Source organism: Neofelis nebulosa, chromosome 3 (genome assembly GCF_028018385.1).
Source record: "Neofelis nebulosa isolate mNeoNeb1 chromosome 3, mNeoNeb1.pri, whole genome shotgun sequence".
NCBI classification, from domain to species: domain Eukaryota; kingdom Metazoa; phylum Chordata; class Mammalia; order Carnivora; family Felidae; genus Neofelis; species Neofelis nebulosa.
The window spans coordinates 75,675,588-75,693,549 of NC_080784.1; the positions used below are offsets into that span (position 1 = coordinate 75,675,588).

A 17,962-nucleotide genomic window follows, 5' to 3' on the forward strand; every position below is an offset into this window, starting at 1 on the left:
ATTAATTAATTAATTTGTTTGTTTGTTTATTCTGAGAGAGAGTGTGTGTGAGCAGGGGAAGGGGCAGAGAGAGAGAGAGAGAGAGAGAGAGAGAGAATCCAAAGCACCCAGGCACCTCAAGCTACGTTCTGGTCTTGATGCATGTACGGGATATTCTTTTTTTTTTTAAATGTTTATTTATTTTTGAGACAGAGAGAGACAGAGCATGAACAGGGGAGGGTCAGAGAGAGAGGGAGACACAGAATCCAAAGCAGGCTCCGGGCTCTGAGCTGTCAGCACAGAGCCTGACGCGGGGCTCGAACTCACGGACTGTGAGATCATGACCTGAGCTGAAGTTGGACGCCCAACCGACTGAGCCACCCAGAATATCCCCTGGGATATTCTACTTTTCATAAAACTTACCATGAAAATTTTTAACAAACACAGACGTAGACATGATAGCACAATGGATCCCTGAATATGTCCGTGCTCAAGATTAAACAACTGTCGAGACCTTGCCACACCTGCTTCATCTTTGTAAGACAATTCTCTTTGGCTCCATTTCCTGTCAGTTCCATGTCACCCAGGATCACTCATTCGCTCACGTGCTGGGTTTCAACCAGACCAAACAACTGGCTGTTCCCTGAATCCTGTCCCCTGCACCTGGACCTTTGCACATGCTGATCCCCTTGACTCAATGGCTTCCAACCCTGGCACACTGCTATCCACAAGAACCGCCACTGACCAGCTGAATCAGAAACTGCTGACACCAGTCGCCCTTGCCTCCAACTCCATTTGGGCCAGTCTTCCGCAGTCTTCCAGGTTCCCTTACTTCTAGTATCATCCTTTCCTCCACAGAGCTCTCACTGATGTCCCAAGTCTGGCTAAGGGTGCTCCCTCCCCCAGCACCTCGTATATATATCTGTTGTAACTCTGCCCCAGTGGAGTTCTTCAACAGACTGTGACTTCCTCTAGGGCCAACACCATGGTTTTGAGCTCTGTATCCCCAGAGACTAGCATATGGTAACTAGTGATCAGTAAATGTTTGAGTGAGGAAGGGAAGAAGAGGAAGAAAGCAGACGGAGAGAGAGGAATGAACATGATGCCATCTGTGTTCCTAGCCCTGCAGGTCTCTGAAAATGAGGAGCCCCCAGCACCACTTCTGTGAGCATCTGGCCTAACAAGAGCTGCCACCAGGGTACAGATGCTGTGTGGGTCTTACAACAGCCAGAGGGTGGGCAGAGAATAAGAAAATGTGAGACTCGCACTTGTGACCACGCACCCGGAGCAGTGGATCCCAGGCTACTGAGAGCTGGTTTTTTTTCCTTTCTCTCTCTCGTTCTTTTTTTTTTTTTTAAGAATTTTTAAAAGCTTATTTATTTATTTTGAGAGAGAGAGAGAGAAAGTGCAAGTGAGGAAGGGGCAGAGAGAGAGGCAGAGCGAGAGAATCCCAAGCGGGCTCTGCACCACCAGTGCAGAGCCCGATGCAGGGCTTGAACTCATGAAGCGTGAGATCATGATCTGAGCCAAATTCACCGACTGAGCCACCCAGGCGCCCCAGAGCTATTCTTTTCTAGCTGTATCCAATGTTTGCCTCTAGAAAACAGCGTCTGTTAAACTCATTTTCTAATTATCTTCAAACATCCAAAGGATCACCTAAGAAATGTGTACCTGCCTGTTGTATAAAATAACAGACTTGAATGTGTTACCTCCTGAGAAAATAAGAAGCATATTTTTCAAGTCACATGGTCATGATGGTCCAGTGACACAGACATCGTCGCCCCCACCACCTAGCTGGGGAAGCGGACGCTTAGAGGAAAGAGGCACCTTTCCCAAGATTATACAAGTAATAAGGTGAGGCTTCAACCAGGTGTGTCTGAATCAAAGGTTTTTCTTTCAACCCCTGTCTTCTTGAGTGTCTGCTTCTGTGTGTTGTCCTTCTTGGGGCACCACACCATGCAGCACGGACCCACCCGTGTGGCAGGGCCAGGCCCCAAATGCCTCCCCTACGCTGGCCCTTCCTGGCTGTTAACTCAGTGGGGCTAGACCGTTATGCTTCGGCACTCTTACCCATTTAAAGGAAGTTGTTCTTGGTTTTCCCTCCCAATTGCCAATTAGCTTCACGGGAGGCCACATTTTGGTGGCCGTGACTAGATGAATTCCTGAAAAGCTATGAATATAAGTGCCAGCTATATTCCACAGGAAATCCTCACTTCCTAACACAAGCTTATATACTGTATACCTTCCTAGTGACTCACAATTCCGGTCACTTACTGGCTGTGTGACTTTATGCAAGTTACTTACCCTCTCTGCCTCAGTTCCCTTCTCTGTAAAATGAGGACCATTAACTAAGTGTACTTACTTTAAGGATTTGGTGAGGACTGAGTGAGATAAAGGCCTAGCACATAGTAAGTGTCCAATAAATGGTAGCTGTCATAACCATTAATATTGCCATTGTCATAGCATTTCATCCATATATGCTTGTTTTGTTTTGTTTTGTTTTTATTTCTTGGGCCCATGAGAAGCATCCTCAGTATGTAAAAGCTCTAGAAGAACATTATTTGTTATTGTAAATCTCCTATGTTAACATTAGTTTATGTAAATTCTGCACCTGAAATTCCAGGAGCCTGGCCTGCCCACATGCTGATAGAAGCTAGAGAGGAGCTGTCTTTGTGCCTTGTGGGGTCTCCTGGAATTCACCCCATCTTCCCTCTCACCAGGCCTCTTCTTTGTTCTTCCTCATTTTGCTGTCTTGCCATGTGGGGGTGCTTGTCCAGTGGGAATGGAGAACACTCCACTGTGAAGGAGGCCAGGGTTTATGTGGCTTGAGGCAGCCCTGTCCTCTTCCTGTTGAGCCTCCACTCCCCTGGGCTGGCAGTCAGAAGTTCTGTCCGTTCACAAACCACCTACAGGACAACTCATCCCCCTTTCCTGGGCTCTCAGTTCACTGAAGGAGACCATGGTTTCACTTAGAAACCACTTGGTAGGGGCACCTGGGGGGGGCTCAGCCGGTCCAGTGAAGGGTCAGACTTCAGCTCAGGTCATGATCTCACTGTTTGTGAGTTCCAGCCTCTCATCAGCCTCTCTGCTGTCAGTGCAGAGCCTACTTCGCATCCTTTGTTTCGCTCTCTGCCCCTTCCCCACTTGCTCTCTCTCTCAAAATAAATAAATATGAAAAAAAGAAGAAGAAGAAGAAGAAGAAGAAGAAGAAGAAGAAGAAGAAGAAGAAGAAAGAAAAAAGAAAGAAAAGGATATCACCTGGTATTTTCATACACTGAGCTGAAACATTCAGGTTGCTTTGAGTCAAATTCACTTAAAAAACAGCCTCTGCATCTGACTTCATTCCTCCAGGAGCCCCAAAACATGTCTTTAATGCAGTGTATCTAAATAATAAATACAAATTCTGGGGATGCAGAGAGGCGGGAAGATTTATAAAGCACTAGATGTCTGAAAGTCCCATGATTCACCTTTATTTTCTCTAAAAGTTAAACCCCACTTCTTCAGTTTTTCAGGCTCTTGTCCGTATCAAACACTGATGGTGAGATCACTGATTTCACAGCGTGAGGTTCAACAGAAAGGACAGGACAAAATTCCCCAATCAGAGCTTCCATAGGTGATTTTCCATTCAGCAGCAGGCAGTTGTTCCCAAAGCAATTCCCAAGGCTCCAGCTGTTCCAGCCCCTCCCCGTCATGGGCCGAAACACAGCACACCCCCTCCCTGGCCTCCTGAGCCCCCCTGAGCCATGAAGGGGGTCTTAGCACTAAAAGGGGCATCTGGGCTGTTGAAACCCGGCACAAAGACTGGAGTCCAAGCAGTTTTCCACCCTCACTCATTTGCTTCCAAGCCAGAAACCAGAAAGAACCCCCAGATGGGCTGGCTAAGCCCATTTCAGGCTCCCCACCTCTCACATGGCGTCCTCTGGCTCCACTGACTTCTCTCTTGGGTTGTCAAGGACAAATGCTCTAATTGCCTGGGGCTATTCCTTCATTCCTGAGCCCCGCTGCAGACGGCCATAGTACCCTTTGAATACTTTTATGGGCAGTAAAACTTTACAGCCTGCCAGCTCTCAACTGTTCCCACATTTCTGAATAGAACTATTTATGACATACAAGACTACTATGGTTTGCCCTTTGAGAATGCCAGCAGATATTAGACCCCTTCAAACAGGGTCGACGGAGTTACATGGGCTAACAGCTGGCTTACAGAAACCCCACAGTGGCAGCGCCAGGCTCCTAACTGAACTCTTCAGTTAGGAAATAAAACAGCCTCTGAGTCTCACAACATCGCTGAAGCGGCCGTGGGCTTTGCCTCTTCATGTTGCTTTGCTGTCAAACCCATTTGCGTCTCTTCCCCACTTTTTGGCTTCTCTGCGCACTTCTTGCCTGGGTTGACCAGGATCACTATGAGCTTTGTCAGCAAATCTCGGAGAAATGATCTTCTCCTTCCGTTGTTAGCAGGCCAAAAATGAACACCAAGAGAAAGCTAGCAACTCAGTCACAACTTGTTTCTCTCAAACAGTGCCCAGGATTAATAAGCAGCAAGCCCAGAAAAAGCAGCATCATACACTCAGAATCATCCTTACCCGTGTTCCATAACGGCTACTCCTGTGCATCAGAGACTGGCCCCAGCCTCCTCGGATGTGGGGACTCAGCTCTCTGCAGCCCACAGACAATTGGGCCCATTATAGTCATCAGGCTGCTGAGTTAAAGGGTGGCCCTTACAAAAATATAAACAGCTTGTCAGCACAAGCCAAAGGGGCGGGGCTGCAGTATCAGGGGACAATGGGAGCCAATGGTCAGCCTCTCTGGGCTCTGTTAGCTTAAGATATTATGTTTCATTCTGAAGTCGGGGAAACTGAGAATCTGAGAGAGAGTCAAATAGAAAGGGCCAAGTCCTCATCTTTATAGCCCAGCAGCAGGAAAGGAGTCCAAGTTGAAAAGTTTAATTACTGCCTGCAGACCAATTTCAAGAAAGAGTCTGTATGCCTCACACGTAGTAATATACATTTTAAAGTCACAAACATTGTGTTGTATTAGCCGTCTTCCTTCTTCTGGTGTTAATAAATGTACTGTTTATTGAGGTGGATAGGAGTTTTCGAACCAAAGAACAAAGTCCCAGGAAGGTGAATTTACAATATACTTATTTTGTTGAATCAAGTGTCTGATAAGAAGCATTCGTTACCTCTACAGAGAAAATGTTGGATTTGAGTGGTAGGTCTTCAAGAATCCAGAGAAATAGGCTCATTTTAATCCCCAAATATAAACGGCTCACAGTCATTTCTTAAGTGCTCACTTAATCATATGCAAACAAAGCAGAAGTTAGTTCAGTGTATTTGGAAGAAGAAGGCAGGATAGCTATGGCTTTTTTCTCTCTGGATCTTAACTAAATTCTGCTTTTTTTTTTTTTTTTAATGTTTATTTTTGAGAGAGAGAAAGACAGAGCATGAGTGGGGAAGGGGCAGAGAGAGAGGGGGGGAGACATAGAATCTGAAGTAGGCTCCAGGCTCTGAGCTGTCAGCACAGAGCCCAACTTAGGGTTCCAACCCATAAACTGTGAGATCTTGACTTGAGCTGAAGTCAGATGCTTAACTGACTGAGCCACCTAGGCACCCCTCTAAATTCTGCTCTTAAAACAATACTATGCCTGCTGAACCTTTCAATACCCTACGATAATAACCAAGAACAAGAAAATAAACTGTGGCTTTTTTTCTTCATATGATTTCTAAATAATACACTGAGGTAAAAATAAAGTTAAGAGCTATTTGCTTGATTTGTGGCATTACATAAATTATAGCCATACAAACTTTGAGAAGAGTACAGTCATTACCATTTGGAACGGTCTCATTATTTATATAGGGAAGCATAGTAGCTATCAAAATGAACTAGCAAAGAAACAGAAAAATGTTGAAATATACTTATTTTCCACAAACTCTGTATTAAGCCCTTCTGATTTCAACCATAAAAATAATAATCAAAAGGCACTGTCCTTTCTAGTCTATGTTAGTTTAAAAATATTTATGATTCTGCCACCGATACTGAATTAATATTAAAGTAAGAGTCCTCTCGTGGTTCTTCCAAATAGTGTACGAAGCTGCTTCTGATTCTTCTCTTCTAATGATTCCAAAGGAGCTGTTGGATCTGTACTCACAGATCTCTTGACTTTAAAGTACCGGTTACCTTCTGGAAAAGGTCTTGTTTTCCTCTAAAGCATTAAGATCCTGTCATAAAAAACAAAAACAAAAACAAAAAAAAACCCCCTCTAGGCTGTGTTCACTAAAAGCATGAAGAGCAAAAGAAAAAATAGATAAGTTGGACTTCATTGAAATTAAAAACTTTTTTATATCAAAAGACGTTATCAAGAAAGTGAAAGGCAACCTATCGAGTAGGAAGACATATCTGCAAATCCTACATCTGAGAAGGGTCTAGTATCAAGAATATATAAAGAACTCTTATGACTCAACAACAAAAAGATAAAAAAAAAAAAACTTTTTAAATAGACAAAGGTCTTGAAGAGACATTTCTCTAAAAATGATATACAAATGGCCAACAAGCAGGTGAAAAGATAGATATTCAGTATCATTAGTCATTAGGGAAATGCAAGTCAAAACACAACCACTGGGATAGGTATAAAAAAAAAGGAAAAAGAAAAAGTGTTAAAAAGGATGAGGCAAAAGTAGAACTCCCATATATTGCTAGTGGGGATGTAAAATGGTTCAGCTGATATGGAGAGCACCACAGGTGTTCAAAAGGTAAACCGTAGGATTACCATACGACCCAGCAATTCCACTCCTGGGAATATACCCAAAAGGACCCAAAACAGGGTTGAAAAAAAAAGATTGAAAAGGATTGAAATTACTCAAACAATGACACGTCCACTCATGTTTATAGTGGCATTATTTACAATAGCCAAAAGGCGTAAACAACCTAAATGTTCATCAACAGGTTAACAGATAAACAAACCTTGGTACACACTTGCAGTGGAATAATACTCAGCCAGAGAAAGGAGCACAGCACTGATATCTACTACAACACAGATGAACTGCAAGAAATTTTTGCTGAGTGAAAAAAACCAGATGTATAAGGTTGCATATTATATGATTCCATTTATATGAAAAATCCAGAATAGATAAATCCTTAGAGCCAAAAGGCAGATCGGTGGTTGCTGGGGATTGATGGAGGGGCGGGGGCAGCAGTGGGAATAGGGAGAAACTGTTTAATGGATGCAGGCTTTATTCTGGAACTAAATAGAGGTAGTGTTTGTATAACATTGTGAATGTACTATGTACAACTGAATTATTCACTTTAAAATGGTTAATTTTGTCGTTTTTCATTTTTTAAGCTTCTGGGTTCAACAGGATCCTTCCTTATAAAGGCATCCCATAAGTTTACTAAAGGTTTTTTTTTTTTTTTTTTTAAGATTTATTCAATCCATTCATTCATTCATTTAAGATTTATGCATTGTTCAGGATCTGTGAAGCCCCAGATACTGTGGGGCAGCTGGGTGCCAGGAGACCCACTTGCACCTTCTCTATCGAAGGTGTGAAAGAGCAGGACCATCTGATGGGGAAGGACGGTGGTAAGCAGAGTGAGCAAATTCATGTTTGGTGAATGGCCGCTGCATGCCAGCTCATCTCTCGCTTGATTTACTATTCAAAACCACCTGGAGGGGTCGTGGTAGGAATTATTATTCCTATTTTATTGTTACAGAAACAGAAGCGGAGAGTTTAATTAACTTTCCAAAGTCACCCAGCCTGTAAGCAATGAAGCCAGGTCCTTTCTCTTCCACCATGAGCAGAGGTGTGTGGAGGACTGAATCTGTTGGGAAAAAGATGTTTTCCAATGCAAATGAATGAATGAATGAATGACCAAAACTTATTAAGAAGCACTTTTTTAGTTTATTTTTATTTATTTTGAGAGACAGAAAGTGTGAGTAGAGGAGGGGCAGAGAGAGAGAGAGGGAGAGAGAGAATCCCAAACAGGCTCCACACTGTCAGCACAGAGCCCAGCGCGGGGCTTGAACTCACAAACTGGGAGATCATGACCTCCCAGTGCCGAAATCAAGAGTCAGACGCTTAACTGACTGAGCCACCCAGGCGCCCCTATTAAGAAGCATTTTTGATGTCAAAAAGAGCGGTTAGGCTCTTTATCTAGTGAGATAAAGACACAAACCAGAGGAAAAAAACAAAACCAGTTGTCAGACTTAACTCAGTAAGTTTCATTTTCAGAAAACAACCATGGAACTTTAGAGATTTTTCTAAGTAACCTGACCAGACACCCTCATTTTTCAGAAGAGAAATCTGATGCCCTGCAAAATTAAATGACATTCCCAGAGTTATGTGGCAAAATAGTAGCAAAACCAGGGCCAGGATTCAGGTGTCTGGACTCCTAATCCAGGGTTCTTTCTACTATGCCATACACAAAACTTAAGAAACCGATCCCATCATAAATATGGAGAACAAACTGAGGGTTGCTGGAGGGGTTGTGGGAGGGGGGGATGAGCTAAATGGGTAAGGAACATTAAGGAATCTACTCTTGAAATCATTGTTTCACTATATGCTAACTAATTTGGATGTAAATTTTAAAAATAAGAAATAAAATTAAAAAAAAATTTTTTTAATTAAAAAAAAGAAACCGATCCCAGATTAATCTTCTGAGTAGATCTCAAATTCTCTACCTCTCCACAGTATCAGTAGACAAAATTCTATTCTCTATAAACTCTGAATGTGATGACCTGCAGAATATGTTTGACATTCTTAGTGAGTTTACTATTTCTTTCATCATAAAATTTGTAAAAACCAATAAGGAAGAGAGAGATTCACAAGTTGTAATTGGGGAAGGACTATATTTAAACTCAGTTCATTTACACACAGATAAATCTCTTGGAAAGTTGGAACAGGAAATGAACTGAGAACAGGAGGATGAGGAGGCTTTGAAAACATAAAAGACGTTTCCAGGAATCATCAAGAAAATGCATCAAGACATAGGACTGAAACTCTGACAAAGCTGTTCCACACATCTCTGACCATCATATTCTCTGGCATTGGTCTATTGCTATTATTAAAAATAATACCCAAAATAATTACAGAGGGAGATGGACATTCTTTTAAAAGTTGGGGAGATGACATCACTACTTTCTAAATTTCAAACCATTAGATTATGCAATTCAGAAAATTGCTACATGCCCTTTGAGAATGCCCATCATCCAATTAAAATGTTGCCCTTGATCTGCCACAGCTACCTCTTAGTCACCCACCTCTTGGCAACCTGAAGCTTCAATTTCCCATAAGCAGAGCTCACCCACCCTTCAAAAGAGCTGAAGCCCCAATTAACTGACCTACTTCAACATCCCACAGTGCACTCATTATCAAGCCCCTGATTTGCCAACATACAAAACACTATACTGAAGGAAAAATATTTAATTGTCTGCTGATACTTTTTAAGAAGCGATATCCACATAATACTAGATTCTCATGCTAAGAGGTCATGTAATAATATGGTTAATGGAATTGGGTGAAATCACAACAGAAGCTGCTTGGATAGTATATAGATGAATGGTCAGACCCCTGAAGGCTTCTCAGATGATTCTAGAAATAACTAACTTCAATACATAAATTACATAGTTTAAACATCCTTTACTTTCTTTTTTAAGAAAATGAAAGGGATGCCTGGACAATATAGCTTCATAAAGACGGGAAACCGAAAATTTAACCATCAATGACACTGAAGGACTCTGTAGATAGAAAGAATGAAAAGTACAATCTTTCTTGACTTTGACAAGGTTTTTGATTTTGCTCTGCTTAGCTGTTCCTCAGTGCATTAAAAATTATGGATAAAAATCACTTACTCTTAGGTCTGCTCACAACCTGTTAAAGAAATGAAAAATTCTAAACACATCCCATTAAACTTCCATTATCTTCAAATGCATTCATTCTTTGTAGATGAGGAAATTTATAAATAATTATATGGATGCTCCATGTTTGTTATTCTATATGATTTCTTTGTACCTCCCTGAGAAAAGCAGTGATGGTAAGGCTTAAAGTCAACTGTCACAAGAATTTGAGCCGTGAAGTGGACTCTGCTAACCAAACATCAGCATAAATGTTCTTCCCTTTTTCTGACTAAGCCTATGGATTTTTACAAGCCTCCTATAGTCTTTTGCTCTGCCCCTATATGACGGATGGCCCACATTTGCACAATGATGCCCAAAGTTAGGCTGTAAGAGCAATAAACTTACTTATATAGTGGCCCAAGCAATGGTGTTGGGCTCATTTGCCCATCACCCAGCTTATGGAGCTAAACCATGACAGGCTTCAACACCACAAGTTTTCAATTAGTTGGTGAAGACCGTGAAGGGATTTGCTGAAAACCTAGTTCAGAATTGATCCCAGGACTCCTGTTTCCCCTTCCTGTATGAGGAAACCAGAGTCTCTGGCCCTGGAGGTTTCTTGGGGCTTGCGGTAGATTGAATTGTGGCCCCCAGAACAGATGTCCACCTAGAACCTCAAAACATGACCTTATTTGGAATAAAGGTCTTTGCAGATGTAATTAAGGTAAGGGTCTTAAAATGAGATCATCCTGGATTAGGACCCTTTCTCTTAATTTGCTTGTCTAGAATTTTATGTAAGTGGAATCATACAGAATATACTTTTTATTTGGCTTCTGTCTTAGTCCATTCATGATGTTATAACAAAATACCACACTGAGTAACATATAAACAACAGAAATTTATTTCTTACAGTTCTGGAGGCTGGAAGTCCAAGATCAGTGGGCTAGCATAAGTGAGGGCACTCTTCCAGGTTGTAGACTTCTCAATGGGTCCTTACATGGAAGGGCCAAGGGAGCTCTCTTGGGTCTCTTTTATAAGAGCACTAATCTCACTCATAAGGGCTCTATCCTCATGACCTAATCACCTACAAAGGCCCCACCTCCTAATACCATCACTTTGGGCATCAGGATTTGAACATATATATGGGGGGAGGGGTGTGGTACACAAACATTCAGACCATAGCAGCTTCTTTTATTCCATATTTTTAACGTTTATTTATTTTTGAGACAGAAGAGACAGAGCATGAACGGGGGAGGGTCAGAGAGAGGGAGACACAGAATCTGAAACAGGCTCCAGGCTCTAAGCTGTCAGCACAGAGCCCGACACGGGGCTTGAACTCACGGACCGCAAGATCATGACCTGAGCTGAAGTCGGCCGCTTAAAAAGTAGTAGATGTAGTGTATGTCATTACATGGACATACCACAATTTGTTCATCCACTTACTTCTTAAAGGAGTTTTAATCAATAAATTGATTTGATATTCCAAGATTAGGGGAGAGGTGAGAGAACATGAATGATAACTTCTCAGAATCTAGATTTTCCTCTTTCTTTCCTCCTTTATGGCCTCCCCACCTCACCTCCAAAGTCCTCTCCTAGGCTTAGGCCTATACCCATCCTTCTTTTCCCAGCCCTCATTTGCTGGAATCCATTGGCCCAATGTTGGCCCTCTGCTCCTGAATCCCAAGCTGGAGTTAAGAATCCCTGTGGGGCACTAGTTGAAGCCTAAGTCAGTTCCTTCAGGCTTCTTGTCAGCCTCTCCCAGTGCCTGCGCTTCTCCTGGGCCCCCCACATCTCTGCTCTCACTTCCATGTCCCTCATTTTCCTTTGTCTCTTTGGAGTCTCTGCCTTCTACTCTCCTGTACTTGGAGGTGACCCATTGTGTCTTCTCCACTGTCCATGCTCCATTCACCTTGCCCAGAAATCACTGTATGGTTGGCCCCAGCCCAAATCTGTTCAATCCTAGGCTTCTGCCAAATATATTCCAGTTATTTAATTAAGGGAGGCAGCATGGTAGTGTTTGAGAGCACAGACTTTGGAACAAGCTGCCACATACCAGCTGTGATTTAGCACTGTCCCTCTATTTCTTCATCCACAGTTGAGGGCAACAGTCCTGCTTCATAGGACTGTCATGAGGATTAAATTAAATATCATAGTAAGCATTATATATGTGTTCCATAAAATAGATACACATAAACATTCAAGTACTCTTTCTCACCACAAAGAATTCTATTCGTACTCATAGATTTATTCATTTGAACATTATTTATTGAGGATTTCTCTGTGCCAGGAACTCTTCTCAAAATGGGGGAACAAAGCAGTGAACGTAACATACACAAATTATATTCTACTAGGGCAGACAGATAATACAGAAATTAACAATTCTAAGTACAGACCATGTCTGTTAAGCGCCATGGGGAAATACAGAGTAGTTTAAAAGCAGGATTGGGGGGTGCCTGGGTGGCTCAGTCGATTAAGCGGCCGACTGCAGCTCAGGTCACGATCTCGCGGTCCGTGAGTTCGAGCCCCGCGTTGGGCTCTGTGCTGACAGCTCGGAGCCTGGAGCCTGCTTCCGATTCTGTGTCTCCCTCTCTCTCTGACCCTCCCCCGTTCATGCTCTGTCTCTCTCTGTCTGAAAAATAAATAAACTTAAAAAAAAAAATTAAAAAAGAAAATAAAAGCAGGATTGGGAATTTCCATGAATGGGTCTAAGTGGGCTGAACTGAGTTAAAGAGTTGCAGTCAGGGTGATCAGGAAAGGCCTTGCTGAAGGCACCCTCTGAGAACAGACCTGAATACTCTCAGGGAATGTGCCATAGGCCCATCTGGGGAAAGAACAAGTTTCTTCCTTGGGGGTAGAAACAATGAGTGCAAAGGCCCAGAGGCCCCTGCCACCTGCTGTTCAGTGGCTATTGTAGATTGGCTGACTGTGGATGGACATACTATGTTGAACTTTCATTAATTTCACTAATGCTATTTTCAGTTAGAATCCCTTGACCTTGATGTATGTTTTGTTGTTGTTGTTTTTTTTCACTCATAATGTCTAGAGATGGATACTCTGGCTGTGAATTTACAGCCTTAACACTTTTTAAAATACATATACAATGCTGGTTATAGTGGAATCCAAATGAAATGAGTTGGCCTCGTCCTACTTTGTTTAGACAATCATCATGATGCTGGGATGCTTGGGGAGAAGCAGGCACTAAGAATCACCTTCGTTGCCCTCAGGGCTTCACTGAGAGACTGGCCACTTAGATCCAAGCTTAGCTCTCAAAAGGGGATTTGCAGAATGCTGAGAGGCTTAGCAGAGAGCAATCAAGATAGTAAAAGAATCGGAAAATACACCCAGAGGAGATATTTTAGGAACTGAGCAAGCAATTATTTACTTTGAAGAAGAGATGCTTATAGGTTCCTTTCCTCTGAGAACAAACTGGAAGAAAATAGGCTTAACTTGTAGCATGATGACTTTACAGATGTTTGTGAAAAACAAAACCAGGGGTACCTGGGTGGCTCAGTTGGTTAAGCATCCAACTCTTGATTTCAGCTCAGGTCATGATCTCATGGTTCATGAGTTCGAGCCCAACATTGGGCTCTGCACTGACAGAGTAGAGCCTCTTGGGATCCTCTCTCTCCCTCTCTTTCTGCCCCTCCCCTGTTCACACTCTCTCAAAATAAATAAATAAACTTAAAAAAACAAAACAAAACCAGAGCTTCCTTATAGGAAGTCCTGTTAAAGAGTGTAGATTGTTTGACTCCTAGACCCTGAAATTATTGAAAGGAAGAGGAATATGAAAGAAAAATTCCCCACCTGTAATTTTTAACCTTGTTGTCCCTTTGACTTGTTTCTAAAACTATGTCATCATCAAGCAAACCAGTTGTTAAAAAAAATAAAAACTGGGGCACCTGGGTGGCTCAGTCATTTGAGTGTCCCACTCATGATTTCGGATCAGGTTATGATTCCAGGGTCATGGGATTGAACCTTGCGTTGGGCTCCACGATGAGTGTGGAGCCTGTTTAACATTCTCTTTCTCTCTCTCTCTCTCCCCCACTCTGCCCGTCTCCCCTTCTCACCCACTCACTCGCTCTCTAATAAAAAAAAATCCAAAAAATAAGAAGCTTAGCTAACATCTTCCTAGAATTCTGCCTAATGGCTTTCCAATTCACAGGGTTTTCTCCTTTTCTGGAGTGGCCCAAGGGGGGCTGGCCTTTCTCTGCCTTTGGATGGAATCTCAGGCACTTCCCCAGTAACTTTTTCAGTTACTCTTAGGTAATCAAGTCTTCTGAGCACTTTCAATACTAGAAACAATCTCATTTCATTAATTTGAATGTCTCATTAAAAAATGGGGTGCGTGGGTGGCTCAGTCAGTTAGGTGTCTGACTTCGGCTCAGGTCATGAACTCACGGTTCGTGGGTTCGAGCCCCGCATTGGGCTCTATGCTGACAGCTCAGAGTCTGGAGCCTGCTTTGGATTCTGTGTCTCCCTCTCTCTCTGACCCTCCCTCACTCACACTCTGGGTCTCTCTCTCTCTCTCAAAAATAAATAAACATTAAAAAAATTTTTTTAAATAAAAATAAAAAATAAAATATAAAAATAAAATAAATAAAAATAATAATAATAAAAATAAATAAAAATAAAAATAATAATAAAATAAATAATAAATAAAATAAAATAAAATAAATAAAAATAATAAAAAAAATAAAAATAAACAAAAAATATAATAAATAAAAAATAAATAAAAAATAAAATAAAATAAAATAAATAAAAATAATAAAATAAATAAAAATTAAAAATAAAAAATTTTTTAAAATAAAAAAAATAAATAAAATAAAATAAAATAAATAGTCCACAACTGGAAAAAAAAAAGAAAACCCAAATGTCCATCAATAGGTGAATGGACAATAAACTACAATATACCCATTTAATACAGCACTATTCAGGAATAGAAAGGAGCAAACTGCTGATACACACAACATGGACAGGTCTCAGAAACTTTACATTGAGTGAATGAAGCCATCTGTCTCTCTCATTCTCTCTCTAAAATTAAAAAAAAAAAAAATACCCCTTCCAATATAATAATAACTCTAACCTCCTACTTTTATTTAGAGCTTCTCCTTCCCCAAGTTCTTTTATGCCTTCACCCTGGAAACCCGAAGTGGAGCTATGAGGGAAGGTTGGATTTTGTTCTTTCTTCTGAGCTCTACTTCTTCCTCCCATGGTTTATGTTTCTGACTTTCCAGGTTTGGCCTAAGGAGGGAGAACTAGGAAAAGATGGCCATAGTCTTTGGGTACAGACATAATAGGACATTCGTACACCTGGGACTTGGCCGATGCCTGAAGCTGGTGCTCAGTCTCCTGGAGAGCTTTTATGGGGTCTTGGAGATTGCTCTGTGGCGAACCCCAGATGAAATTCCCAAGATGTGGCTGACATTTCTCCAGCTGACATTGAGCCTCAGGGCTTTATCATGCAGGGTGTACCTCACACAGACTCTACCTTCGTCAAGGCTCAGTCACTCTTCCACACAGCCCTCCTGGCAAGGCCCTCTAGAAATGACTCCTCAGTGGACCCTCAGGAAAGGTGGGCTTGGCGCACAGGAAAACTGCATTCTTGCCCCCACCACTGGGGGCAGCAGTGACCAGCAATGCAGCCTTCCTCTGTTCTCAAACCAGTCCTTATGCTCTCACGACCTTTGGGATGAGTGTCAAGCTCATCCTTCGTCACTTGGTTTCAGGTGGGGAGGAAGCACCCCCTCCCTCCACCATGGGGTGGGGTGGGACCGGAAGCTCACACACTAACCCCTCCAAAGATCCAGAGAAAGCCTTAATTAGGTGATGGGCCTAGGGTCACGAAAGTCACTGGCTGCCCCCTTAGTAAGTCCTTCACAGTGGACTTAACTCACTTTGACTCCTGAGTGTAGACGACATCTACTAATTTTTCTTGACTTTTGGGGTCCCTGTTTACATTGGTACAGAAAGCATTCAGTTTTAGAATTCTAATTACATTTTTATGATTTTTGAGGGTAAATACCTACAAATAAATTCTGATACTTTCATGAAAATATTGCTCAAACTTTCTGAAATTCAAATTTATCAAATTTGTGGCATGGTAATAGATCCTCAATTAGAGTTATCTTCATATAGAATTTTCTCTTCACAAACAGCATGTTTTATGAGCACCATTTGAATTTTTGATATGGGGAAAAAAATTTAAGTACAAAAAAAAGCCTTTATACTATTTTGTGACAAAGGGATCTTATTTGAATCTATTGCTTTTTCTGGAAAGTACCAATAAATGTAATGTTACTAATTTACAGGCAACTTTGACAATTTGTGCTATCTTTAGTCCAGCTTCCCTGAATAGGCAAAAGTTGTTTTCTCATTCTTTCCCTTCTGGTCAATTCTCAAGGTCTGGACGAACAGGCTCTTTTGATATGAAGACAAGTAGTAGACACAGTGCGGCTTTAATCCAGTCAGAGGACGTGGAAGAATGGCCCAGGCCAGGGAAAGCTGTTCCTCCCCTTTCAGGAACTTGGCAGCTGAGACAATACTTGAAAAGCAGCCCTCAGGTGCGCCCGGCTGGCATCTTAGGTTCTGTGTAATTCTAGAAGATTCTGCTCTGGGCTGTCCCTTGAGCCCCCAAAAGAATTCCTTCCTTAGCAACAAAGCATGAGAACAAGGCCCTTCCAGTTTCTTTTACAGGTTTTATGAAGATGAAATGGCTCCAATTTTTAAAGATTCACCTAGGGTTTAAGCAGTATTTCCTAGAAAGTCTCTTAAAACTCTCCATATCTCTTCTGTTTTTTAAAAACGCACAAAATTCTGAAGATAGTCACATCTCATCTTTAATCTCCAGTTTGTTAGCTTCACTGAGTCACAGAATTGTTAGAGCCAAATGTAACCTAAGAGCTTATTACGTCATAGATAAGTAAACCATGACCCAATGAAGTGAAGTGACCCAGTTCCCACCACCCAGACCAGACTCTGGACTCACCCTCAGGCTCTCACTGGCTTTTTCGGTCTCAGCGCCATTAACATTTTGGGCCGGATAATTCTTGTGAGGAGTTATGCTGTGCATTGTTGAATGCTTATCGGCATCCCTGGCCTCTACCCACAAGAAGCCAGAAGCACCTCTTCCCCCTCCATCATTGTGACTGCCAAAAGTGTCTCCAGACATCGCCAAGTGTCCCATGGGGGACAAAGTCACCCCTGCTTGAGCACCACTTGTCTATCAATTTCCTCAGCCCCCCACCACTGCGAGCTAGGGGATGGTCCATTTTAATAACAGCTGTCTGTACAAGTGCAGCCTGCTTCGTTCACTACTCCCACTTAGCTACTAATTGAACCCAATCTTTCTTACCAAGCGCCTCCTCAGTGAGGGATAAGACCGGGTCAAGGTTAACAGGCCCACGGGAAGCATGAAATCCTCTTCTGCTTCTGTGGTTCTCCTCATGTAATTTCCTGTGTCTATGTCCTATGTCCCAACCCCTGTCTGAGCTCCCTGAGAGTGGAAGCGTATTCCCCGTGACTGGCATAACTCATCCCAGGATCGTCCCCACTGCATATGGTGCTGGGGACAAAGCAGAAGCACAGTAAATGTAATTGGCTAACCAACTCTTCAGCGAGGCTGGCTCTTTTCAAACACAAAGGCACAGCTTCTCAGATGTTTACACGTGTGAATGTCGGAGCGAACATGAAAGGGACAGACCCCAGAAAATGACTGCCCGGCAGGACCCTCGATGGCTCAAGATCTACAGAGTTACACTGAGGAGGCGGAGTACTATCAACCCGGGGAGGTGAAAACCTCTAAGACTGATGTTCTTTTCTGCTTTCTGTAAGTGAGGTTGGAACTGAGGAAACTTGGAGTAAAAAGCCAATGCGGTGAAAACAAAAATATTCCTGAGATTTCCAAATTTATATACTAAGTGAAGAGCTGTTTTGATGAGGAGCCTGTCATGGAAGGAACTAACCATACTGGATATGCTTTTGGCCAGAAAGTTTTTGTGGAAAGAAAGAATAAATTCTGCTCTCAGGTAATTACAGTCAAAAGATAGTAAGTCAGCTTACTGTGGTGATCACTTCACAGTGTCTACAAATACCAGATCGTTATGTTGCACACCTGAAAATAATATGATGTTATATGCCAACTGCACTTCAATAAAAAAG

The 17,962-nt window shown here is 42.1% G+C and overlaps 1 protein-coding gene across 7 annotated transcripts in view; it reads right to left on the bottom strand.

Moving 5' to 3' along the window:
- The window catches only part of TRIM2 (tripartite motif containing 2), a 159,771-nt gene that overhangs the window by 114,977 nt on the left and 26,832 nt on the right, over positions 1-17,962 (bottom strand). For 2 of the 7 annotated variants that reach the window (XR_009259253.1, XM_058721136.1), the window contains exon 1: positions 4,563-4,691. The exons of 2 other annotated variants lie outside the window; for them this stretch is intronic. Coding sequence is in view for 4 of the 5 variants with exons in the window: in XM_058721136.1 (XP_058577119.1) it covers positions 4,563-4,592 (30 nt within the window). In the remaining variant the exon portion in view is untranslated. Of the gene's footprint in view, positions 1-4,562; positions 4,693-17,962 lie in introns of those variants that run through there. 3 more of the 7 variants (XM_058721127.1, XM_058721125.1, XM_058721126.1) reach the window with 2 other exon arrangements.